We start from the raw sequence: 27,456 nt of genomic DNA, 5'->3' as shown, positions 1-27,456 counted from the left end.
TTAGCCCCTTTTTTTCTTTTCTGATTTTCATTTTTTCTTTCCAAGAATGAACGTTCAATTGACTTAATTACCTTGATCTACAATAAGGCAAAACATATCGGGCAGTTGAACAAAGACCAATTTATTTCATACCTTCAAAAGATTAATACAACATTCAAAGCATTATAAATATCCTACCAAATATCAAACAAGAAATTCCATACAAACATAATTGTTTCCCATACAAATTTAACTTTCACAGACATGACTTTAGAAACTCAATGAATAAAACTTTGCAGTTTTTCATGATCCAAAGTAGGACTGCCTTGTTCTACATGTTCAAGAACGCCCTGTATTCATTCGTTATAGCTGCGGCACAATTCATTTTGAACGAGATTAACTTCATCTGGAAAACATTCAAATGTCAACCATAAAAGTGCCATCTAAATAAGATATATTGGAATGATAAACATTTAATACCACCTTGTGTCATCAATAGTATCAAGTTGGTTTTCTGCAAAGACCACACTAAAAATCTGAATTAAAAAAACAACAAAAAACAAAAACAAACATGGGGTCGATAATAACTAAAGTGGTTAAAGTAATTTGTGAGACCAAAAAAAAAGATGTTTGAGGGCGTTTTTTTTTTTTTTTTTTTTTTTTTAATGGCTATTACCTAGCAGATTCGAGGGTATGAATTCCAACTTTGTACTTCATTTGGTAACATCACTTTCCTTTGAATAATCTAATTTTTAAGCACTAAAAAAATTCAGAAATTTGTTGGGGTGACTTCATCACATTACTAATGATTTGAACTGTATCCTCACTTCACAGTGCACACAAAAAACATTTTCATCTTTTTAAAACTTTGCGTTCATAGCAAATTCAAGTGCTTTTTACAAGGTCAACGAAGGACCCCCTAACCCATTAAAAAAAAAAGTATTCAAGTATTTCAGTACCAGGGACAGAATTTGTGAATCATTTTTTAACTAATATTTACATCCTTCAACAAAAATCCAAGCTGGAATACCAGTTTCGCAAAAGTGTATTGACCTCTATTGAATAATAATATTTGAAAAAGGATCAGTGCCGTCATAGTGGTGGAACTCACCACTTGATTCGTGGGGGGGGGGGGGGGGCGGCGCCATCATGTCGCCATGGCCAAAGTACCGTGCACTCGGAAGCGGTACAGGCACGTGTACTCCATGTGACCCCAGTTGCTGAGGACGCGGAGCTCCACCACGTGGTAGATGACGTCGCTGGGCTGCGTGAGGCAAGGGCACTTGTCAGGTTTTCTTTCATTTATTTTGACCCATTTTGGGTCATTTTCTTCCAAAACATTCTCACCCCATTTTATCGAAAGAATGGCACACTCCAAGTAGTGTGATAGTTTTACAAGTTGAAATCTGACATTGTCACCATCTGGGTGAATTTTCAGCTCCCTAGTGTCTTCTTTTGACAAGTTCAAAATTGACATATTGTCACCATCTGGGTGAATTTTCAGCTCCCTCGTGTCTTCTTTTGACAAGTTCAAATCTGACATATTGTCACCATCTGGGTGAAATTTCAGCTCCCTAGTGTCTTCTTTCAATGTTTTCCCTTTGATGTGCAATGCTTTTGATGTATGAAGATCAAAGTATCGGACAAAATACTAGATAAGGGTAAATGCGCTCTGGGGAGGTTAAAGGTCAAAGAGGCGCGGCTTGGAAACTTACGGGCAGCTCAAATGTCTGCGTGGGATCGCCGCCCTTGTTGTATGTGAACGTTCCCAATCGTGTTCCTTCTTCCACCTCGTCTTTCAGTCCCTGAAGGTAAAAAAAACCAAAAACAAATCACAAGCACCATTACTGTAGGAGTTTAACTATACCAAATATATCAAATACAGCAAATTGAAATGTTCAAAGAGAAATCTCTGCTTCATTTTTAATATTTGGATATAGTCTTTATGGAGCTGTCTCAAATTCTCTCCAGCTCAACAGTACGGCACTAATATCAGTTGTTCTATGCAGAGGATAAAGAATACAATACTTCAATCGTTCAAGTTGTTAACCTTCATGTGTTACTGCATTGTTCTATTTTCTTAACTCATTCAGTGCCACTGGACGGGAATTCTCGTCTTTTCAAATAGAAACAATAATAAATAATAAAATTCTGGTCAAATGTCTCGTTTTTATGGAGAGGAGCTATAACCCTTGACTAATGCTTACCTGATATAATCACAAATGAGCACTGTAGTGATAACTGTGACCATTGGATGGCAGTGTTTCCACACTTTTTAACATGCAAATAAAAATAAATCAACCTTCAACATATGTTAACTCCTTTTTTAAAGTGTTTATAAAGGTTAATGCGCCTGGAAAAAAAATGACGCCAATCATTTTTTTGCAATTACACTTCACATGGCCTTTTTCCAAAGGTCATTTGCATGCCACCTAGATGGCTCAAATTATTACAGCAGGGTTGTCCACCAACGAAGACTAAAAATTCTAGCAAAGGATGGCTCGTATTGCGCGACGTCGCTGGGAATGGAGTAAAGAAATGTTTTGGGTGACTTACATAGACCTCAAAATCCTTGGGCGCAGAGTCGATCTGGCCGGTGGGGGTGTTCTGACGAGGCACGTGGTCCAGCGTCACATGGGTTATCCTTATGGGGTGGGACAAAGCGATGACCAGAGTACCGCGGGCACCGTGAAAGGCCCAACATTTACCAGGAAGTATCGGCTCACCCTGAAAGAGGACGAGGGTGTGAAGATGGTTGGAGTGGGCGCGGATGGATCCCCTCAAAGAAAAATCGAGACGCGTACAAACACAAGACTATTACCCGAATGACAGTGCGCGGGCTCTCCATCGCGTACCACAAGGGGAATCCGAACAAGCTCAGACATGCTGAGCGGATATGATACGTTTCAGAACAGCGGGTGCTGATCACGCCGGCACCTGAACATAACATACACTTACATCATATGTCAAAATCTCTATCATAAAACGCAATAGTTGACATGGGATGGATAGCTCTAGCTAAGTGATAGCTAGCTATCTAGCTAGCTGATATTTGAAGTAGCTAGGTTGGTATAGCAAGCTATGTATTTATAGATATAGTTAGCTAGCTAGCAAGATAGCTATGTAGCTAGCTAGATAGATATATAATAACATTCTATAAAAAGATGCAAGCAGGAAGTCCAAATTACTAACCTAGCTATAGCAAGCTATGTATTTATAGATATAGCTAGCTAGCTAGCAAGATAGCTATGTAGCTAGCTAGATAGATATATAATAACATTCTATAAAAAGATGCAAGCAGGAAGTCAAAATTACTAACTAAACATGTATATTATTAAAAATATCTAACTTAGCATTCATACAAATCTCACTGGCACTTGAACATTAAACACACATATACCATATGTAAAAATGTATACAATAAAATGCAAAAGGTGACATGGGATGGACAGTTAGCTCTCTATCTAGACTAGATTAAACACTGGTAGATAAAGATGAGATAAAATAGATCAAATATATTATATTACAAGTCTCCATTTATACAAATCCAGGAGGTGTCCAAACTACAGCCCGGGGACCATTTGTGGCTCAGTATCCACATTTTTTGGTCCAGAACATATGCTAAAAATACACTGACATGGCCCGCAACGTTATAAAAAAAAAAAAAAGCTCATAGACTCCATTAGAAAGGTGAAAAAAAAATCCTAATTCACTTCATCACCTTGAACAGAAAGCTTTGACGCAGCAGTTTCTAAAATAATTACATTATATCAACAACGTGTAATTCCTTGCTTTGTTTATATTTACTGTGCAAGTTTAAAACAAATGGCCCTCGTGTCTTATTTTTACGTATACGGTCCCTCGAAGGAACAAGTTTGACAGCCCTGATGTAAAGAGTTTTACCTTGAGTCTCTAGAGCAAAGTCGGCCATGTTGTTAGCGAAGGGCTGTATATTGACTGCATTCTCCGCCTGTGTGATAAGCATAAAAGACAGTTATCCTTTTTTGTGATGCGGAGCTTTATCCACAAGCCCTTTACAGAAAAATAAACTTCTTTGAAACGCCAATTTATTGAAGACCCCGCAAGAAAAAAACGTTTAAAAAAATACTGCTGAATTTGTCTTCGATTTTGTCCATTATTTGGCCACAACGATCAGAAATCCAAACGGACGACAAGCATTCCCACTACCTGGGCGCGGTCTGTGAGCCACTTCTCCATGGCCTGCTGGAGATCTGCCGTGAGCTGTTTTTGGGGGGGGGTGTCAGGACATGGCAGCGCTGGAGGCTGTGACTGCATTGACAGCAAATCCTTTGACAACTGCAATCACAAAGACGTTTGCGCCAAAGGCAGCGCGGCAAAAACAAAGTATGCATTTTGATCGTATCGCATGTGTTACCTCTGCAATCTGATTTTCTAAAGCTTTCATTCTGGGGTCAAGTTTGGAAAAAGATTCAAATTCCTGCTTCTGATTGTCCAGTTTCTTGCCAAGTTCGGTGACCGCCTGGTCCAAATGCACCGCGGTATTGGACTCAACCGTTTTCACGTTGTCCCTGATACTCTGCATTTCCACCTTGAATTCTTCCCTCATCTGAAACCGAAAAAAAAAAAAAAAAATCTTTTGAATGGTGAGGGGGACACTCACAAATAAAGGACGATAAATTATTTTAAAACATTTTATACTGTTAACTTGTCCAATGCTAGCTATTTCAAATATAATTTTACTCTGCAAATAAAAAAAAAAAATACTGCCAATAAGAACCTGGGAATGAATGAACTCTGTAAAGACAAAGTTTATTAGATGTGATAGATAGATAAAAACGAACTAAAAAATGTGTTTGCATGAATGTATTTGAAATAAACCAACAGCATTTGCTTGTCGCTCCAGTGACCGAAACGAATCTAACTGGATCCGGTCAGTTTTCAAAATAAAATAGCGTTCTGACTTGGATAATATATAGAACTACGGTATTTCCGTTTTGTGTATTATCCAAGTCAGAATTTTATTAGCTTCCACATGGCTAATTTCTCTCAAACAGAATGCTGCCACATATTTAATGACTAAATATTCAAGCGCTCGTGAATTACGTGGGTCTATTTGGCACATTTCAAAATTACATTTAAAAAAAAAAGTATTAAAACTTGTTGAAATGATTGCTTTATTGACGAGTCATGAATACATTCACAATGTAATATAAATTACCATAATTTTTTAATTAATAAGCCAAAATATTTCACGGATGCCCGTCAGGCCAATTCATCTTTAAACCAAGAGTGGCCTCTAGAGGAGCAAAACGGTATCACAAGAGGTTCATGAGGCTTCATTTTCTAATCACTTGCTGACTCCCATTTAACAAGATTTTGAATGAAATTGATTCAGTCAGAACTAAATTATGAGGAAGCGCGACCACTTTTTTTAGGTTGCTTATTTTTATACTTCCTCTCGCAAAATGTAGACTCCAATCTACCATGAGTTTCAATGTGGGTTGTTAATATTCAAGACAGACACATGCCAGCAATGAGTTTGCATATTTGTGCAAATTTTTTCTCAGCTGCTTATTTTATACTTCCTCATTCTCACTCTAAAAAAAACAATAGAATAGCACCAACTGACATTTGAAGAGGAGTGTGTTATTCTTTTATACCCACTGCAATACACAACTGCCGAGTGAAAAACGAATGAACCTAACGTGGATTTTTGACTCATAATGAGACAACAATCGGACGTCCCAGTTAAAATTCATCTTTGATGTCTATAGCCGTAATTGGTAGCACATGAGTTAGCGATGAAATTTAGTCAAAAACCCTGAACCCTCCAACCAATCACACATGAGGTTGGCCCAGTAAATAGTGGATTGGCTGCCGGCGAATCGCAAACCATACAAAAATTTGTGCATTTGAATTTATCGAAATGAAGCACACAAGTTATACTTTTACCTTGTTGAGGATCTCTTCCTTCTGCTGCATACCATCCTGCAACAACAAAAGTCATATTTCACAAACATTTGATCTTTTTTGCATACCATCCTCCAACAACAACTAACATTTGATCTTTATATGTAAAAGACAATGGATTTCTTACCAGAAGATGCTGCACCTTTGCCTGTATATCATTTGGCAGTGTGACAAGCCCCTGGAAAACAAAACATCACAGGGAAAACATTGAAAAAATCAATCAATCAATCAATCAAATTTTATTTATATAGCCCTAAATCACCGAAGACACTAGGGAGCTGAAATTTCACCCAGATGGTGTAAAATTTAATATGGCATAGCCAGTTAGTTATCACGCTGTCGGAAGTGTGGCATCCCTTGACTAAATTACCAGAACACAGGTGTGGAACTCCAGTCCTCGAGGGCCGGTATCCTACATGTTTTCAAACCTTTTCCCTCAAAAACACCTGATTCAAATGATTGGGATCGTTTGGAAGCTCCTGCAGGGCTTGCTAATGAGCTAATCATTTGAATCAGGTGTGTTGGGGAAAGAAAACCGGAAAACATGCAGGATGCCGGCCCTCGAGGACTGGAGTTCCACACCTATGCGCCAGAATGATGTGGAAGAAAATGACCCAAAAATGGTCAAAATACTGCATAAGGGGTAAACAGAATGAGCCATGTTAAAAGGGCTAAAAAAAGACATAAAAGAAGTCAAAATTCAGAGCTTCTTTGCTAGAAATGAACTATTTGGCCGCATAAATGAATGATGTGGAAGAAAATGACAAAAAAAATTGTAAAAATACTGCAAAGTAAAAGGAACCCAAATTGGGTGAAATCCAGCAAGGGTAAAAATGAGCAATATTTAACTAAGTTACCAGAAATTGTCTCCCAGTTTATCAGTATAAATGAGACTTTTTTACAGTTTTTACAACCTGATGGATCCCTGACACAATCCACCCATTTTTGTGTGGTCAACCCTACTGGAGTTACGATTTCAACTTCAACCTTAATGTGCAAGGGCTTGCAATTCATTTTTGTGTTCCCAAGTGGACTGAAAGCATTCATGAAAACACAAGCCTTGTTCAAATGTATGTGAGCAGTTATCTCCGTCTCTATCATTGAAATTTAAAGGGTTATATAGAAGAAGATGTCGAAAACCTGCTTTAGGAGAAAAGCATACCGTTTCTGGTGAGTATTCCATGTTGTGTGAATAAAGACCGGGGTTCAGCATTTGCTTGGTGGTCTGCGAATGAGACTTAAGAAAATCCGTGAAAGAAGCTAAAGGCAACAAGGGAGGGAGGAACCAAACACCTGGGCAAGAACAGGGCAGAACATGTCATGTTTGTTACCAGGTTTCTCTCATACCGGTGTGATTTTGCGTCACTTACAGGCAGATACAAAAAATACAAGGATAAAGACAGTGCAGGTCTTCTTTGTTTGGGCACTGATGAAGTTTCTATTTGCTGCAGAAGAAAAGTTGAGTTTTTTTTTTTAATTCCAGATATTGTATAGCAGAATGACTACTTTAATGTAGGAAAAATTTGTTTTGGTTACCGGTAGTTCGATAAAGTGACTGCAACTGCACCATCGGCTGTCTGCTAATTTGAACACCTGTGAACACATTACAGTTCATTTTAATTTTATTTATATATATATATATATATGATTTTAACAATCTGCAATTATATAGCCCAACTGTAAAGTTTAGCTTGCAGGTCTTTCACTGACATTGTTTGATGAAGTCCTGAAAAACACTGAAGTACTTTTCATAACTTTCAGATTTTTTCATAACTCTTTTGATGAAAAGTATTTCGTACCTAAAGCGGTGATGCGGTTTATCTTTGCAGTCAGCGTTGATAGAGAATCTGTAAAAGCAAAACAAAAAAAAGCACAAGATCAGTATTATTCTACAGTTTTGTTAACCCTTGTTACAAATTATGGAAATTCCTTTTGATTTTTTTTATGATATAAAAGAAATGTGAGCTAAAATTTCTAGCAGGTGATTACAACACGAAAAATTTCAAAACGCAACAATTCTGACATTTCTAGGTTAATTGCAGCTGGATGTACAAGATTTTGTGGACAAAAATAATCATTGTCCAAATTTTGGACCATATAAAACCATGATAATTATAATTTTTTAGATGCATTTTAATAGGATTTATGACGTTGATTTTCCTTCGATTTTTGCAACATTCCATTGAGTGGCGGTCAAACTGTCAGCAAACTGTAAATTCTTTTGTTGGCTTGTGTTACACCTCAAGACAGTAGGTGGCGGTAGAGAACAGTTAATGGCTTGGGAGTGTCATCTTCACTTCACAGGCTACAAAGACAGACCATACAGTTTTTCAATTTTTTGCGGGTGTTAATAAATGTAACCTACATATGTATGGACAGAACTGATGCCACCGGACAATTTCAGTGGTTGAAGAAAATATAAATCATAAATAACTTTTAATTACTACACTTTTAAAAGCATTTACAAAATTAGGAAAACACGTGCAAAGTGTATAGTTTGAATAAAACACCGACACGTGTACTTACCCTTCACACCACAGAGGGCACTGTTGAGCCGGTGTTTGTATGCCAAACTGGGCAGCATCCTGTTACTTTTGACTTTGCTGATGTTGATGCCGGCAACGGACTTGGTGATAGTAGGCGATGGAGGTTTGAGGCTGATTCCCTCAGAGGAGGAGTAGCCCGAGCTGTCCACGCAGTTCTTATCCTGCTCCTTGTGGTCCGAGCGGAGGTAGACAACAGCCTGGCCGGAGCTGCGGAGCCTCCCGAGAGGCGGCCGCGGGGAGCCTGTGGCGGTCTGAGGCAGGGTCGACGACGACGAGATCAGGGATGGGCGGGCGGTGGCCCTGGGGGACGCGTAGGACACGCTCCCCATGGACAGTTCTGTCTGGGTGCTTAGGGAAGGTCTGCGAGCTTAGAGGAAGACATTTTCAATATCAGTTTTGACATTTTGATTTCATATACGAAGTTCTGTATTGACTAAATTCAGTCCAACAGACGACCGACTATAGGTTCACTTTATACACTGACGTTTGGTGGAAGGCGGCTGTAAGATGCTCGTGCTGGCGGCGGTGCGTGAGGCCGCCTTGCGGGTCCTCACTTTCTTCTTGAAAACCCTGAGGGAAAACCAAACAAGCATCAGGAATCGCAATTCGACAGGAAAAAAAAAAAAAAAAAGTCTTGATTTTGCGCCACTGCTACTCACTTGACGGGATTCTCTCGGTAGGAAATGTTGGTCACGCTACTCGAGTCGGATTCGTCATCTGAATTGTAGTAGCCTGTGGACGCCAGGCGACAGCTCCTACGAGACATGACTGACAAAGACATCCAAGTCAGTTGAACTGTGTTTCAAAAAGCAAAAAAAAGGGCGTTTTTCTGAGCATTTCCATTATTTGTATATATATATATATATATATATATATATATATATATATATATATATATATATTACAGATACCTACGGTATGACAGAACTAAGTAGCAGATGAAGTGAAAAGGAAGTTGCGGTGGCATACGCACGCGCAAAAAAAAAATAGGGACAGGAAGTCTTTGTGAACCTTAAGATGGTTTCATTACAGGGCGGAAGATGAAATTAGATAAGCAAAGAATGACGGGCCACAACTCAACGATAAGCACGCGAAAAACAACCAAGTCATTAAATGTAAATACAGGCCACCTGCGCATTTGCATGTAAAGACTTCATAAGTTAACATGATGTCAGTATTGCAACAATTTGCTCTTTGAGGCGGAGGAATTGTTGCCATAGCGCGGCTGTAGCTCAAACTCCCAAAGCTGATGTTATTCTGCGCCCCATTTGCTTCTAGCCCAGCACAAAGATTTATCCAAAACTGTAAACAATTGCGCTAAGGGCACAGAGTAGGGGGGGAGCAGGGTTTAATTCCCCCAAATCCTCTTCCATACTTGAAATGGCATTTTGAGTGGCGCTTAGCTAGCCACTTCTTTTCTGGATGAAATCAAACAAACATGCACTTTGAAACTGCACACTTCCTGCTAATTTCTATATAATTCTTCCAAATGAGACAAGGAATAGAAAAACGTAAATGGGTTTGGCCGTACCTTTGACAAACCACACATTGCTGGCAAATAACTTTTGGGAATGTGATTAACTTTGGAAAAAGTGCCAGGGGAATGAATCAAACAAAAGCGCAATTGTCTGTTTGAAAAAGGAAATAGCTGTTAAAAGCTGGTTAAAAAAAAAAAAAAAAAAGACTAAGGTTGTAATTTTACAAGAATCCAATCGTATTTTTTCTTATTTTTTTATATATATATATATCAAAGACATTGCATGTCAAAGTGATATCATTGAAAGAAGACACTAGGGAGCTGAAATTTCACCCGCCTATAGTTCTACATGGCACTTAAAACGCACTACGTGTTTTCTGTCCTTTAGCTAAAATACTGCAAGAATTTAGAAAAAAAAACGACTTTTTTTCTCAAAAACATACTTCACAACTTAAAAAAACCGACAACTTAATTTCATCTGGATAAAATAAGGCCTTATTGTGCAATATAATGATTTTAATCTCGAAAATGTATAAACTACGGTGAGAATTATGTGGAATGACACACTGATCAAAACACTGCACAAGGCTAAAGGTCACTTTTTTCTCCCCAAAACCTACGCGAAAGTATTGCATTTTTTTTTAAAATACAATGACACATTTACACGACTTAAAACTTAAACATTTTCTCCATAAAATAAATATACTGCTTTATTCTGACAAATTATCATAATAACCTGAAAACTGTCTTAACTTTTTCTCAAGACTGTATAACCTTTTCAGTCTTGCGATGACTTAAATATTGAATGATTACTACATGAATCTCTAAATTATTTTTTTTTAAAAAACATTGACTTTATAACCTTACAACTCTGACGACGATAATATTTTTCAGAACTACCTAAAAAATATAAATTATAAATTTTTCGGAATACATCAAACTTCTTATAAATATGGAAAAGTACACCAATTTTCCTCCAACTATAATACGCTATTTTTAGTGTCCCATTTTAAAAACACAGGTATTTTCCCCTTAGATATTTGCGCATTTCCCCCACTCAAAAAGACGTCTTTATTCACGTGAGTTTCCTTGAATATCGTAATAAAACCTTTAAATAGGACTATTCGTAAACTAGTCAGTTGAGTCAGTTGCATGGCGTTGTCACCAAGGACAACATATAAACGTAAACGATTTTTTTTAAAAAAACGTAATTAAATGACGCCTGTCTATCAAAAGCCGTGTAGACAAAAAAAAAAAAAAAACCACCCGGTGTGTTTGTTTATAACGATCTCCGTTAACAGTTAGCAAAACGAGACCAAAAAAGAAACACCTGGAAGACAAAAAGAGCATTTTGAGTCATTAAGTGATTAATTAAAAAGACTTACGCGTGTCTTAACTTACTTCAACAGCCGGCGTGGTCTTGTCCAACTTGCAAACAAGATTACGAGTTTTGACAGCACTCCAGTTATGATAACGTACGGGGAAACAAGACAGCTACTTCCGGTTGAAGGCTCAAAAGTAATACTAGTCATTCAAAATGTAGCAATTTTCTGCTGACTGAGTGGCGTTAAAAGCACCTATTATTCTCAGTCAAGCTTCATGTTAAGTGATGTTGACTTAACGTCATCGTTTATTACAATCGGACAGGGCTAAAAGACGTGCTAGGATTCATAAACGTGTGACACTGTTTCCGGTATTCGACAGCCATAGCGGAAACTTGACGCACTTGGTCTGCAGTCACAACAAAACGAATGCATACGCTCAAAATGCAGTTTTTTTAGATGCAGTTAAATTAATCGACACAAGAGGGCACTACTTACCCGTCAGTTAAATTGTAATTGGCAGACGACGTGTGGAAGAAAAAAAGTTCCGTTTATTTACTCATAGCATATGTTTGTTGTGTAGTATTCCATGAGTTAAACTAACAAAGAAAATGCAAATTTAAAATCATTCCGAAAGACGATCTGGCAAAGTTTTCACAGAAGGTATTTAACTTGTGTTAGATAGAGATAAAGGGCTTAAAGAGACAAAGTTTATCATTCAGACCGTTTTTCATTACGGACGGCAGGAGGTGCTGCATTTATCGTTGTCCGTAGCTAGAACAGACATGGCAGCCTCCAGAGGAGTGCCACCCCTCCACGTAATATCATTTAATGATAACTAGACCTATATTATATTTAAAACATACTATTGGTCCTTTAAAACAGTTATTTGCAAGTTTTTTAAATATATAATCATGAAAAAAAACGTAAAAATACATCTTGAATGGATTGAATGAGTTTAAGGCCATTTGAATATGAAAGTGTTTCCAAACTTTTGTCCGGCACCGTATACTATCAATCTTAAGCATAGCCCAAAATAAATCCAAGCAGGCGTACAAACAGCATGCAGAGGAAGGTGTGACAGCCCAAATTTCCCCTTTTCCAAAAAGGGAGGAAAACACTCCGAAACGTGGCTGGTATGTCCGTATTGTTGCATATTTGCGAAATAATCACAAAAGGTCGGGAGACTATTGGCAACGAGGCCCCCCGACCCCAGAGCTGAAGTGTGTCGCGCGTATACACACTATGTGTGTTTACGCCTGCGGAACCCATTGTCTTGTGTCTTGTTATCGTTATGCAGCAGTTTCCTCTGGCCGGCCCGAGCGAGAAGGCGACGCAGCGGCAGGACTTGGCTTTCTCAACAATGAAGGCCCGACAGGCTCATCACTCCCGGCGGTAAAGCGGAGCGGGGGACCTTTGTGCCCTCTTTCATGTGTGCCATTTTTTTCCTCTCTTTTTCGCTTGGACGCCGACAACACCCAGGCGACCTCGCCCATTCCGCTTATCTGCCGGTCGGCTGGCCCAGACACAACCGCCGTGCGCAAACAAACGCACACTCATGCAGACTGTCCCGTTTCTGACCCGAAGTCAGTGAGTTGGAATGTGATCAAAATAGTGTATTTGTGTGTGTGTGTGTGCGTGCTAAAAAGTCCCCCCCCCAAAATTATACGATGATTCTGATTAGCATTGCATTTGTGGAATATGAACAAACAGGTAAAGAAAGCATAACAGACAGAAAATAACCAAATAGTAAGGATTTATATAAAGTCAATGTTTTTATTTTGAAGTTTGCAGCCTTAATTTGCTATCAGCAAGCTATACTTCTCCTTGCAACTTGGCTCTTATGAAGTAGCTATCAACATCAACACACCACCATTAAAAACCTGTTTAGACAATCTATGGTCATTTTTAGCCACCCAGTGTTTTGTAATGCTTTTTGGTAGATGTTCCTAGATCAGTAGTCCAAATCTTGTCATCTTGTCATCCTTTCAAAATGTTCAGTGGCATCGGCCCTATCCATATATATGGGGGGGGCCCTATGCCCGGTTTATGTGCAAAATTTGTAAACATGCAATAAGTAGCTATGATGTATATGTATATATTTATGAAATTGAAATACATAGAATTATGTAATATTTAGAGTATTATGACTTTTGAAGACTTTTGCATTATTGAAGTCAAGGCTAAGCTAATCATCAAAGTCATTGAAAGGCTCGCTAGGCCCGCTAGTGCCACCTGGTAGTTTTGCAGTGTCAGCACAAATTTTTTTATTGAGCCCCAATCGCGAGTTGCCGTTGAAAGGATTCATGCAAAAATCGTGGGAAATGCATGATGGAACATCGGGTTTTCAACATGTCTAAAATTGACAGTACAGTATTTTCAATTTTGAATGGCAGTAAATGAGCCCGACATGGGCTAAATTTGACACCCATGGGGTGTACCTCTCAATCTCCCGTTTGTGAGCATTTAGATGGGACGGCAGCGTGGCATATTGAAAATTGTCATGTTTTGACAATCTATGCAATATTTTATCCTGTTTTTTTTTTTTAATGCTTTTCCTTTGATATCACACATCAGAAACGTCAAAAAAAACTCTTATTTGGGTCAAAATTTCCCCCAGTTTAAGTATGCTGAGAAACTACCATTAAAAAAAAAATCATATCCAAATGCTGATTAAGGACGCTAAGAAATTACTCGTCAATTACAATGTCATTGTACAATACGACACAAGACGTCAGCGTTAACGTTAGCCGCAAACTATGTGGCGTATTCAAATGCAGTCAGACATCGAAGCTGCAGCGATCCAAAATGCTTGTTTTGTTTCGCCTGTTCTTCTAGGTCACATTGACTGAATATTTCATGGCGTACGTCTGGTAAAAATCTTAAATTTAGATGGCGAGACCTGTAAATGCGGCCACGCATAAATAATTATCACCTGAGATTTGACAGTGTGACCATGCAGAAGAGTGCAAATGCTCCCATTTGTAATGCATTTGAGTACCAATCAAAATGCGGAAACAGTAAATGTGCATCAGATACCAAATATGTCAAATTACCGTTGCAGACACCCCCGCCCACTTCTCAGGGCTTTCCCCTAAAACGGACACTCCCAGTCAATTGTTGATAGGGTTGCTAAGGTAGTAGACCCCCCCCCCCCCCTCCCCCCCCGCACACACACACATATACACACACAAGGAAAGTGCAGTGACTTTGAGGGGGAAAAAATAGCTCAAGGGGGGCATTTCCAGCCTTGAGTCTTGTTTTTTTTTTTTTTTTTTTTTCCTGGATGATGACTAAGTATGACCTCTATTAAGTAGTGGAATGTGCATAAACAGGATCCCGTCTTGATGGCTGCCAACAAAAAAAAAAAGAAAATAGAAAGGGGAAATGGAAATAAACCATGTATCATTAACTCAATTTGATTCAAATGAAATGAATAAAAACATTATTTGCCATGAGTTACTGCTGAAATGTGGCTGATATTGAATTGTAATTAAAAAAATAGTTTAATTGTTTTTCACATAAAAAACTATAAGCGGTAAAATCAATTTCTAGTTTTCTCAACAGATATGCTGTTGATTTTTTATTTATTTTTTGAATAAACATGATGTACATTTTAGCAAAAAAAAATATTTTTGATTGAACTAGCATAAAATTTTTAAAATGTGAGTAATTTATTTAGATAATAAAACCTTTAAAACATTTATGTATTTATTTATAATCTATTAATATCTATATTTGTTTAATTATAAAACTAAATAAGTAATTTAATAAATAAATAAGTAATTAACTTGAAACATCATTTCTAACAAAATGGCAGCTTTTTAAAAACAATATTTTATCACATTTTGTCAAAATTAAATTTATATGCCAGATTTTTCACAATAAAAACTTATGAAAAATAATTTGCAAATTTTTAAATAATGAATACAATATTTTTTTGTAATGTGTTTAAATATCATTGTCATCTACAATAAACGGGAAATTCTTAGATTCGCTTAAGAGTAGTGACGGGAAAACGGAGCCTCGTGAGCTACTTGTGATATTTTTTTTCATCCCTCTAGGTGGTGCTCTTGGTTTAATAATACAGACTCGGACACTGGACGTTGAAATGTATTCTGTTGCCGATTTAAACCAAGAACGCAATCTCGAGGAGCAAAAACCTCAATTTTTTCATAAGGCTTCATTTTCCCTTCATGACTGACTGACTGACTGACTGACGCACCCAATCTGGGTCACGAGCAGAGTTCAACTGGCTGGCAGCAACAGCATGACCCGCGTCTTAATCTGTTGAGCCCCTCGTGGTCAATCCTAAACTCTCTGGTGACCCATGTGACAGCAGCAGCGGCGGCAGCAGCAGATTTAATCCCGTCTTCATCCAGTGAGACTGTGAGCTCACCGCGATGATGTCATACTTGTGAGTCACTCTAGTCGCTTGAGGCAAGGGCGGGAGTGTTATGGTAAGAGACGTGCGCCGGGTCACAAGTGTTGCAAAGAACTTGCCGGAGTAATTGTGCTTACTGCACAAAGCACTTTTGCAAAACGAAAAATAAACTGAAAACAACAAGGTGTAATAATTCAAGTTTACACGGTGACTTGTTACAGGGAGTGTCATGTGACCCCAAATCTCTTGCATTGCTGGTAGTGGGCCAGTCAGGACATCTTCCATGAGATAGGCCCACCAGCAGCACAGCTTTGTTTTCCAGAACTGTGACCTGTATTTGTGCCAACAAATAAAATAGCCAACCAATGAATGAACAGACTAAATAACTAACAAACTGAATTACAGATGAATAAACTTGCCTGCCCATCTGCCCACCTAACTACCTACCGACCTACCTACCTACCTAACCGACCGACCGACCAGCAGTTTAAGATGAACAATTGAAAAGTGAACTTGACAGATTGGTAATTTAACCAACCAACAGTTTACAAATGAGCAATTTAACTAACTAACTAACTAACTAACTAACTAACTAACTAACTAACTAACTAACTACATTTGGCAAGTTTAACTAACTAACCAACTAACTAACTCACTCACTCACTGTTTACAAATGAACACGAACAAAAAATTGAAAATAAACAACTAACTAACTAACTAACTAACTAACTAACTAACTCACTAACTCACTCACTAACTGTTTACAAATGAACATGAACAAAAAATTTAAAATAACTAACTAACTAACTAACTAACTAACTGTCTACAAATGAACAATTTAACTAATTATCTGATAGTTTGCAGATGAACAATCAAAATCAGTTTACAGAGGAGTTAACAGTTCACAAATGATTAATTGAACTAACCAACTAACTAACTAACTAACTAACTAAATTTACAAAAGAATAATTCAACTAACTAATTAACTGATAGTTTGCAGACTAACAACACAAAACAGTTTTAAGGATTTAAAGAACTAACCAGTTAATAGTTCACACATGAAAAAATAACTATTTCTCTTTCTCTCTCTCTCTCTCTCTCTCTCTCTCTCTCTCTATAGATAGATAGATAGATAGATAGATAGATAGATAGATAGTCTAACTAACTAACTCACTCACTCAACGGAGTCACTTAGCAACTAACCCAGCCAGCTAGCTATACAAAACTAGCTACCAAACCAAGTAATAAACCAACTCCCGAAGGATGATTGAACACAGAAACCGCGTCAAAGTCAAGATCAATAATTCTTCAGCAAATCCAGGAAAGGTGAATCTGACTGGCTTACCGACGAGAGCTAATCATTACCTCCAAACACGCCGTTCCACCCGTGTGACTAAGACTCACTGAAAGTAACTCCAGACATTGTAAATGACACACTTTCTGGAGCGTGCGATACAAATTCTCTGTCGCGCGTTGTCAATAATTAACGAAAGCCTCCCCGCAGTCGGGCCGAGGGGGGAATTCTTTGTCTGTGACATCACAGGCGAGAAAGCGCCCCGACTTTCAGGCCGTCGTCTCCAAAGGGCCCTTACAAGGAAAACGCCGTTTTCCTGCGCGTCGGCTTCCTGAGATTGTGTTGCGATGAGTTGGCCCGGAAGGTGCTAGCCCATCACCTGCGGCCTCTAAGTCTGACCGTTGCTATAACGACGTCGTTAGCCCCAAGAATCTAAAAATACAAAAAAATGCTTATGGAGTGGATCGGCACATGTGCAGACTCTCATTAATGACCTTGGCACACAGATGGTGAAATTTTCCATTTTTTTTGTTTTTGTTTTGTTTTTGTTCATTATACATTGACAAAGTGCCAATACCTGAAGTTGAAACCCTGTTTCATTTTTTTTCCAGAAAATTTTTAAACCCCATGTATTGATAAATAACTTTTTATTCCACACACACATACATATAACAATTAATAATATATCATAATATATAATATATATTGTAAAACCCTCCTTAATTAATCATATTTAATCACAATTTTCAACATCTATTTTAAGGCTTAAAACAAGGCTTGTAGCAAATATGAACTCAAGTAAAATCTTGAAATTAAAGTAAAACTATTCGATAAAATATAATCTTTCAAATACTGTAGCAATAGCTTTATTTAAATTCTTAAATACATTTTTCTCCTCCAAATCCGACGTTGTTAAAGGGTTTTTTTTTTTATGGTCTTATTGTAACAATTTTCAAAACCTTTCACTTATATAAAGGTAACTTGGCTCTACTTATGTATTTATTTATTTTAAAATTAGCCATCAGGCAACTTTTTAAAGAAAAAAACACACAAACAGCTATTTTTGTGTTTGGTTGTGAAGTTAACAGAGATCATCTGCTAGGTGAAATAACTAGAAATATTTAAATGAGTATTAAAAAACTAAAACAAAACTATGCTAAAGCAAAGCATTGACAAAAAAAAAATCAAATTAAATGAACTCTTTATAAAGAAGAACGAATTAAATAACTAAATCCAACCTGAAGTCAAACGGAAATAAAAACTAGGTATAATTAAAAACCAACAAACATACAAGGCTATTTTTAACATGCCGGAACCACATGCACACTTAAAATGGCCTCCATTTAATTCTGCATGTATTAACACCCTCACCTGACATTTGCAGACAGTACACATTTGTCAGGCCATTGAACTGATTCCTTTTCCCCGTGAGCTCATGTCTGGAGCCCCGACCGCATGTCCTGTCTGGTGCGGCTACAAAACGATTATGGCAACATGGTAGACCGCTTCGTAAAACAGTGAGCGCCGTTCAAGCCTTTATTATTATTTTGCTTCACCAAAAACTATATATATATATATATATATATATATATATATATATATATATATATATATATATATATATTAGTGACATTTTTTCATTTTACATTTTCTGGTCTTATTCATCCATTGTGTGCAGCTGCCTATGTTTTGATTTTTACTTGTTACGCTGCTTAGCTGCTCCCTAAGCGGAGGAAAACAACAGTCTTGCCTGAAGTCGTGACACACAAACATGCACGCACACTCACACACGCATTCACAATGACACATCAAAACAATCGTCACAAGTGAGTTACGCTGTCGAGTGACGTGTTGGGAAACATCCGACGTTCGCTTAAGATGTAAAATCATCGGCAGGAGTTCGTGTTGAAGAGATGCGGTATTTTCATATTTCATTGATGATCACATACAAAGATATGGAAATGGAAATATTCTGCTCATAAAACAGACTGTCATCATAAAAACTTAAGTAACTGAATCCTAATTAAGTAATAAGCTAGTTCATTACTTTAGGTAATTAAATGCTTGTATTTAATTTATTTAACTAATTGATAATGTTAGGTCCTAGAGTAACTTAGTTACAACTTATTTTTAACTTTTTTGAAAAAATAAATATCTGGAATTGAATAAAAACAATTGGCGTTGAAAAAATTGACACTTGATGGTCGAATAAATCTTTAAGGTTAAAGATAACTGAAAGGGTATTTCTAGGTCTATTTTCACTTTTGCGTACAAGGGAGCTAACACAAATTTAGATCTCACATCAGGGTTCAATGCCATAGATACTTTGATCTGGGAGGATAATTTTCTTGATTTTTTTCAGGATAAGGGCTGGTGAGTCAAATTGGAATTTTCCAAGATTATGATTTTTATTCTGTGCTGAGTGAGCATGGGAAACATGAAAAAATGGAGTAAGTGGAGGTTAAGAATTAGGCAAGGGATGAGTTACCAGACGATAACATAATCTAGACGTGTCGATGTTCGGGCAAAAAAAAAAAAACATACAGGGCCAAGGAGATTATCCTGATAGGGATTGCGTAATCTCAGTGTGAGTGAGTGAGTGAGTGAGTGTTACGGTGAACAGACGGCACAATTAGTCACCCACTCTGATGCCTCTGAACTGTCACGTCAGATGTGTTGCACACACACACACACACACACACACACAAATCTATGTACAACAAAATACCGCAATGCCCTAACAAGTATTTAAGGATGGACTTTTACAATGCAGTACCTTTCACATTTCATAAACAAAACACAAGGAAGGAAGACAAGCGACTTGGACTCCTTTTTACTCACGAGGAGAATGGACATAGATGTGCATCATAACAGATCTCCTACAGGTCTGATATCCATCCTGTTTCAGTCCTCTTTTATTCCTTAGGATTGGCCCTAGTTACAAAGCCATTTGCTGGTTACGATAGACAAATGTCTATACTGTGTGTGTTCATTCCCTTATGTCCCTATATAAATGCGAAATGGTCCGACGGTCAGTCAAGCGGAGGGGTCACCAAAAGTCTCACAATAACAGAGATTTTGTGACTCAGTGAATATATATATATATATATATATATATATATATATATATATATATATATATATATATATATATATATATATATATGCAGGTGAACGCTGGATGTAAATTTCTCTTAAAGTGCAGTCGAAACAGCATTAAAAAGTGCCTACACGTACCCGTGTTTAACTGGCTTAACAGCAATGAAAGTCCCTTCATTCATGGGAAGTTCGAGTATGTATACCAACAACGTCATTAGTGACCCCTGGGTGACCCAGGGCGAGTATGAGAGGCGATGTCACCCAAGGGTCGGTTCCTCTTTTTTTGTGTGTATGCTCTTTGCGTGTTACTGGGTTCTGCTCTACCCTGTGAATCGAAGGATTTGTCAATCTAGTATGTCTGGGTTGTGTTGCTAGGAGAGTTGTGGCATTTAGGTTTGCGGTCTGTTGTTGCTGATTTAACGCTGCTGTATCCACAGAACAAAATTTCTATATCTGTCACATTTCTGTAATCAGGAGGTGAAAAAATGAATCAACGACTGATTGATTATCAAATTGATTGAGAATTATTTGAGACAATCGATTGTCGTTGAGACCTAGGAAGGTCCGAATTTCAGCCAATCAACAATAACTCGCTTTATTTATTTATTTGATTAGCATTGTGTTAAATAAAATGACAAATATGGAAAACAATTATCAATATTTTGGCCAATTTTTCCCACGGATTTATTATTTATTTCAACACAGCAATGTGACATGTTTTGCAGAAAATCTGTGATGAAGCAAGACTGCACCGGTGAACAGTGATATAGCGGGGGATTACCCTATATGGAGAATTTGTTTTTTATTTGTATTTTGACCATTTTGTGGTCATTTTCTTCAACATCATTCTCATAGTATTTTAACCAAGAAATGGCACACCCGTGTTAGTGTGTTAACTATGTTGTTGTGCCATGTTGAACTTTGACATGTTATCATTCACTGGGTGAAATTTCAGCTCCCTAGTGTCTTCTTTCAATACTTCCCCTTTGATGTCAAGATTAAAACATTGGACAAAATACTCCCCAAGGGCTAATTCTGATTTTTAAATTTGAATTCATCCAGCGCGGTGCAGACATCTTGACATTGAGTTGCATCACTTCCGTAAACACACATCCGCCCAGCTGCGATGTTGAAGATCAGGATTGTTATTATTATCGGATTTAGGAGATTAAAACACACCTGTGTGGCGGGATATTAGAGAGCTGGTAGCTGAACTCTGAAACGTTATCTACGAGAGATAAAAGAAAAAGCGATTGGGAATCTTTAAGCTTCTAATTTTCTTTTGCCATTGATCATATACTTCAGAGGAACCGAAGAGACGTTTGGTTATTCATCTTCTTTATATTTATTATTGTTTATGGATTCATCTGGACAGATTGCGGGCAAACTATTTTTTTGCTATGATTTTGAAAGGAAGTGGTCCCGTGTAAACAGGAAGTTGCGAGGACAGACAGTTTGACAGCTACGGGAAGAGATGGAAGTCAATTCAACATCAAAAAACACCCAAGCGCTGAGTTTGTAAGTGAATGGATGAGATGCTCGCCGGTGTTTGTCATTGGCCTCCTCCTGACGTATTTCCACATCTTTGTATAGACTTTTCCTAAACCGCAACTGTGCATATATACACACATGAAAAAAATAGCAAAAACTTCCCCAGATGGTCAGATCGGGGAAGTATATTTCCTGTGAGTGAGTGTGTGATCTCTATTTGCATTGGCTTGACGTGTGTGTGTGTGTGTGTACACGGTGAGTACAGGAGTGTGTTCATCATTCACTGCAATGTGAACTGAAGGGCTTTTTCTTTTTTAGCCTGTTTGCCATTTGTGTTTGTTGGAGGAAAACAAGATTGTCTGGAAAAGTCTGGGCTAGAACTTCACACTACACTCTTAACCTAAACACTTCTTCTCAGTTTTCTGTAATCCTTCATCTGTGGCGGTCTGATTTTGTATGACATTGCGTTATCGATAAATTTAGCTGGGAAATCCCAAAAGGACGGAGGTACTATAGTTCCATTTTAGTGCAACTGACTACAGATGAAGAGGCCCATTTTCAAAAGTAGTTTTCTGTAGCCTCAAGTCCTTTACAAGGACAAATCAAGCAGAAAGATTTTAAAACTGGTGAGTTGGGACTTGCTTGACAGGAGAAATATGTCCCCCAAGGAATCAACCAGCCGTAGAACATTTATCGTCCAATAAAAAGCTCCACACGTCAAACTTGGTTGAGATGGCAAGAGAATTCCATGTCACCAAAGATCCAGAGGTTCCCCAACTCGGATCTGGCCACCTCCTTGTTCCTAGTCCCAAGGTATTGCTGGAAAATCCAAATCCACAGATTCCTTTATAGACACATTTGTCAGGAGAACAACTATGAAGGACTTGAAGCTCAGTGGTAGAGCATTTGACTGCAGATCAGGAGGTCCCCAACTTGAGTCTGGGGTCCCTCTGTCTACTTCATAGTCTTTGAGGAGAATGCCCAAATCCAATAATCACATTTTGGACCTCTGGAGCAGCTACTTTCATTTGCAATACTTCTGTCATGAAAAGTCACATTAGGGCTTATAAGTCAATGTAAAAACCTTTTGGTCCTCAGGCCAGACCTGGGCCATATCTGTGATGTCCATATTCATTTACATTTTCTTACTAGGACGGAGTTTGGAGACGGCTGTTCTGCAGGAACCCTGAGGTTACTTGCTCAAATCTGGACGTCCTTTTACTGAATGCCTTTAGTTCCAAGTTATAGCCTGGAATGTACACCAAATTTTCTGGTAGCACCGCCTTTAAAGTCCCTACTTTCTTAAATTTTCAGAAAAATTTGGTCTGTCCAAGGTTTAAAACTCTGCAGTAGAGAATTTGGCTACAGAACAAGGGGTCCCAGATATATTCTGGGTGCCCCTTCCCCAGTTGTCCTTTTACTGAATGCCTTTAGTTCCAAGTTATAGCCTGGAATGTACACCAAATTTTCTGGTAGCACCGCCTTTAATGTCCCTACTTTCTTAAATTTTCAGAAATATTTGGTCTGTACAAGGTTTAAAACTCTGCGGTAGAGAATTTGACTACAGAACAAGGGGTCCCACATCTATTCTGAGTGCCCCTTCCCCAGTTTGCCATGAGGCCCTAGTCCATCAACAAAAGATTTGACTGTTGATGTAGCCCCTTTCTTCAGCGACTCATTTTTACTGAAAAAAATGTTCAATGTCTATAGCTCAATGTTAAAGCATTTGTCTGCAGATCAGGGGTCCCAGTTTGATTCTGGCTGTCCCCTCCCCAGTTTTTCTGAGTATGTTACTGGAATGCCCTAGTACACCAACAAAAGACTTGATATTTGAAGTAGTTACTTCTTTTATCGATTCATTTTTTCCTGAAAAAAAAAACGTAGTCTGTGCAGGGTGAAGCTACACACCCTGGACAGTCGTAGGGAATTTGACAACAGATCACCGGATACCAGCTCGATTCTGGGTGCCTGCTACCCAATTATTCGAAATAACTTGCCAGAATGTCCATTTCCACGAACAAAACACTTGACTTTTGGAGTAGCTACTTCCTTTTTGGATACTTTTATCATGAAAAGTAACATTTCAGTGAGGGGGTTTCAACTCATTGGTAAAACCTCGCAAACTTCAGTTCATTTCTGAACGCCCACGTGCCAGACATCTCGAGTCTCAAGAACCATGCTTGAACACTCCAATGAGATGCTGTGACCTTTCCACCTCAACTTGTTGTGATAACATCCATCACCACCATTAAACTATGACTTCACTCGTGTATGACTCTCACAGTCTTCAAACAGGTCGCACTCGCGTCGACGTCCCTGTTCCACACCTACCCCGCATTTGCTACTTCATTGTGCCCTTTGTATATTTAGCGACAACGTTCCACTTCCTTTGGTGTTGATGCTGGGAAAAACCGCAACAATACGTCGTGATTCAGACCTTCCTCTCATTCCTACTGCATCGTCTGCCTGCTTCCATTTTCTTCCCATGTGCCTCACGTCAACCAACTACTCCCTCGTTCCCCGCTTTAAAACATACTTTCCATTTATTTATTTATTTTTTAGAGTCATGAGGGGTACAATATAACTATGTGCATATGTTACTGTAATTCCGCAAATACAGGACATACTTTTTTTGGAATACAAAGGCCAAAAGTAAGGGTGCATCCTATAAACGGTAACTCAAAGAATAGATTTCGATATCGGATGTATTATTATGGTAATTACGGTAATGAGACGAGCTAGACTAGTAGCAGTCAGTTGGTAGTTAGCAGTCAGGGGGAAAAACCTCAGCTAATACGAGCAGCTTGTTGGTTGCAACTACCGCATTATTTTCAATAAAAGAAGCGAGCAGACCGAACCAACTTTCAAGTTCATCCTTGTTTATTTTACAGTAGCTTTCAAGAAACAATTGATTCTTGTCATGAAGCAGGTTAGGGACCATGAGGCTCCCACAAGGTTTGGGTTAACAGCCCTTACATTGCGACCTGGATAGGAGCTGATCAAACACGATAACAATTACGTTCGGTTTACATCTACATCTAACAGAACTCTCTGAAAATCGCACCCAATGCTCATTTGCGCTCTCAAGCGTTCCTCCCACTACATTAGCAAGCCAGAAACAGATCTCGCTCACTATACCCACAACAAACAAATAAATTACAAAAAATAACTACATGAAAATGTAAATTTTAAAGCCCATGTCTACCTGCATTGACATATGTTGTATGCACCGTATTTTCCGCACTACAAGGCGCACCGGATTATAAGGCGCACTCTCAGTTAATGACATAGTTTCAAACTTTTTCCACACATAAGGCGCACCAGATTATAAGGCGCACCCTAAATTAATGAGATATTTTAAAACTTTTTCCATATATAAGGCGCACCGGATTATAAGACGCACCCTCAATTAATGACATATTTTAAAACTTTTTCAATCACAATATAGTAATACTCAAAGTAATAACAATAATAACTCTAAACTCTCAATAGCATAATAACTCAATGTCAATTGAGCAACCTTGTTCAACTGTAAACACACAAAAGAAACAGGTAAAGTTTACTTTATCAGTTCATTCCCCATCTACAAATCCCAATCTCAATAGTGATCCATATATAAGGCGCACCTGATTATAAGGCGCACCCTCAATTAATGACATATTTTAAAACTTTTTCAATCACAATATAGTAATACTCAAAGTAATAACAATAATAACTCTATACTTTAAATAGCATAATAACTCAGTCAATATGAGCAACCTTGTTCAACTGTAAACACACAAAAGAAACAGGTAAAGCTCACTTCACTTCAGTTCATTCCCCATCTACAAATCCCAATCTCAATAGTGATCCATATATAAGGCGCACCTGATTATAAGGCGCACCCTCAATTAATGACATATTTGAAAACTTTTTCAATCACAATATAGTAATACTCAAAGTAATAACAATAATAACTCTATACTTTAAATAGCATAATAACTCAATGTCAATATGAGCAACCTTGTTCAACTGTAAACACACAAAAGAAACAGGTAAAGCTCACTTTATCAGTTCATTCCCCATCTACAAATCCCAATCTCAATAGTGATCCATATATAAGGCGCACCCGATTATAAGGTGCACCTGATTATAAGGCGCACCATCAGCTTTAAAAAAAAAAATTAAGGCTTTTAGGTGCGCCTTATAGTGCCGAAAATACGGTACATTACATAAGGTACACACGGTAACATAGCAAATACCAGAATTTGACCCTCAAATCATGGGTGCGTTTTATCCACGAGTGCGTCCTACATTTGGGTAAATACGGTTAAGGTTTTTTCAACTTAATATTACCCCAACTTGCTACGTTTCAATTCAACGTATTCCGATTTTGTGGAACCAGTTGGCAAGAAATATGCATTGAAGTTCATCTTGTTGTCTCAAGAATCTTGACAGCCTGTGACAGAAACAACCGTCTTCCATTTGCCCAAACCAAACTTTTGCTGGGAAGCACCATCTTCAAATATGTACCTGTGCTTGTTCGTGTTAAAGTGCTGAGCGAAGTTTCCCGATAGAGTGCGGAAAGAGCGGCGGAGGTGTGTTAAGTCTGTGACCCCGGTTTGAACTCCGCCGGGAGTTGCGGCTCCTCCGTGCAGACGAGACGACGGTACGGCGAGGGGGAAAGACGTGCGGCGCGATTGCTAATTAGATCAGGCTATCGGACGGGAAGTTAATTAACGCTCACTGGTCGGAAGAAAGAACGGGAAGATGGTGATGGAAGATACGAAGAGGAAGCGAGAAAGAGAGAGCGGCAACACAGGTGAAAGCAGTTAATCAAATGAGAAAATGAGTGGCGTGCCTAACGTGGCCTTCAAAGGGCTGATAAGCAATAGGAGCCTCTTTAAAATAAATGAGATTTTGTCTGGGACCTTTCATGACTTGGCAACTGGCTGTCTGGACATACTTGAAGTTCACTCAATCAGTCAGTTTACACTTTTCGCCTCCGGTCTTGTGAAAACCAGTTGTAGCCTGTTAGCGTTCGAGACCAATTGGTTTTGCTTTGAGCAGCACAAATTTGATAATACTCATCGTGCGAGTACAGTACAATTACTTTTTTTTTGACATAGACTCAACAAAAAAATGCCCATGCCCCAAAAAACGCAGGAAGTCTGTTGTTGGTCTTATTTTACCATTTCCTGGTGCTTTCTAAAATAGGACTACCAGAGATGTTGTTTTGTTGCAAGAATCCATGCCCTTAAAGGAGTATGTGTAAGATTTCGGGCGCTTTAAGGGCATTACGGTAAACGCAGCACTATGCAATATTCCTCCAGCTGTTCGTAGCTACAACCTCCAGAGGAGTGCCACCCCCCATGTAATATATTTTAATGATAACTAGACATACAATTATATTTAAAACATACTGTTGGTTGTTAAGCATACTTATTTATTTGCAAGTTTTTGAAGTTTATATCGTTTCACTTATTCATTTCTAAGGAAAAACGGTCTAAATCTTACATATTGTCACTTTAAGACACAGGAAATCCATCATTTTGGTTTGAAGCAGCCCTCTTGGAGTCATTTTACAGAAAAATGTCCAAATTTTGTCCAAATACTGATGAATTAGTACCGAGTATACAAGACAGATGACCGACATTAAATTGCTAGGAATGTGTGTTTTATTATTGTGTGTGAGTAAAGAATATTGGTACTGAATTTATATATATAAGCTAAATTTAATACAAACTATAAGAAAACTACAAACTATAATAGAGTGTGTTTGGGAAAAAAAAATAACTCAAGAACTAAAAAGCTAACGATATAAAAATTTGGGAACTTTTATAACCCTATTGGGGGGGGGGGGGGGGGGGGGGGCAGTTTCACTAATCAAAACAAAAATGGTTGGACACGTCCATCATGATAAGACACAAAAA

General features: G+C 38.2%; 1 protein-coding gene across 4 annotated transcripts; it reads right to left on the bottom strand.

The window, feature by feature from the left end:
- Positions 1-97: 97 nt before the first annotated feature.
- sun2 (Sad1 and UNC84 domain containing 2) lies at positions 98-11,514 on the bottom strand. 4 transcript variants are annotated; one of them, XM_088418550.1, is made up of 17 exons: positions 11,356-11,514; positions 9,137-9,245; positions 8,962-9,047; positions 8,458-8,844; positions 7,731-7,778; positions 7,468-7,524; positions 7,302-7,376; positions 7,094-7,224; positions 6,059-6,109; positions 5,914-5,949; positions 4,376-4,567; positions 4,168-4,269; positions 3,883-3,949; positions 2,801-2,916; positions 2,536-2,706; positions 1,695-1,784; positions 98-1,243 (listed from the first exon to the last, which is right to left on the bottom strand). In XM_088418550.1, the coding sequence occupies exons 2-17, from the start codon at positions 9,241-9,243 to the stop codon at positions 1,127-1,129; spliced, it is 1,833 nt and encodes a 610-aa protein (XP_088274676.1). In that variant the 5' UTR covers positions 9,244-9,245; positions 11,356-11,514; the 3' UTR covers positions 98-1,126. The 4 variants fall into 4 exon arrangements, with proteins under 4 accessions (XP_088274676.1, XP_088274673.1, XP_088274674.1 ...); XM_088418547.1 differs by having other exon boundaries at positions 4,168-4,296; positions 11,356-11,513; XM_088418548.1 differs by having other exon boundaries at positions 4,168-4,296; positions 11,340-11,471.
- Between the last annotated feature and the right edge of the window lie 15,942 nt (positions 11,515-27,456).

Source organism: Hippichthys cyanospilos, chromosome 7, assembly GCF_059441005.1.
Source record: "Hippichthys cyanospilos isolate Australia breed blue-spotted pipefish chromosome 7, RoL_Hcya_1.0, whole genome shotgun sequence".
NCBI classification, from domain to species: domain Eukaryota; kingdom Metazoa; phylum Chordata; class Actinopteri; order Syngnathiformes; family Syngnathidae; genus Hippichthys; species Hippichthys cyanospilos.
Note: the sequence above shows the minus strand (reverse complement) of the source record. Positions and strands in the feature narration are given on the sequence as shown.

What these genes read in the sequence shown, in the direction of transcription:
- sun2 (XM_088418547.1), bottom strand. Translation starts at nt 9,243, where the DNA reads ATGTCTCGTAGGAGCTGTCGCCTGGCGTCCACAGGCTACTACAATTCA. An exon ending in CAAAGGTGCAGCATCTTCTG is followed by an intron (nt 5,950 to 6,058) that starts GTAAGAAATCCA and finishes TTGTTGTTGCAG; the next exon opens with GATGGTATGCAGCAGAAGGA. An exon ending in CCAAGGATTTTGAGGTCTAT is followed by an intron (nt 1,785 to 2,535) that starts GTAAGTCACCCA and finishes TTTTACCTTCAG; the next exon opens with GGACTGAAAGACGAGGTGGA.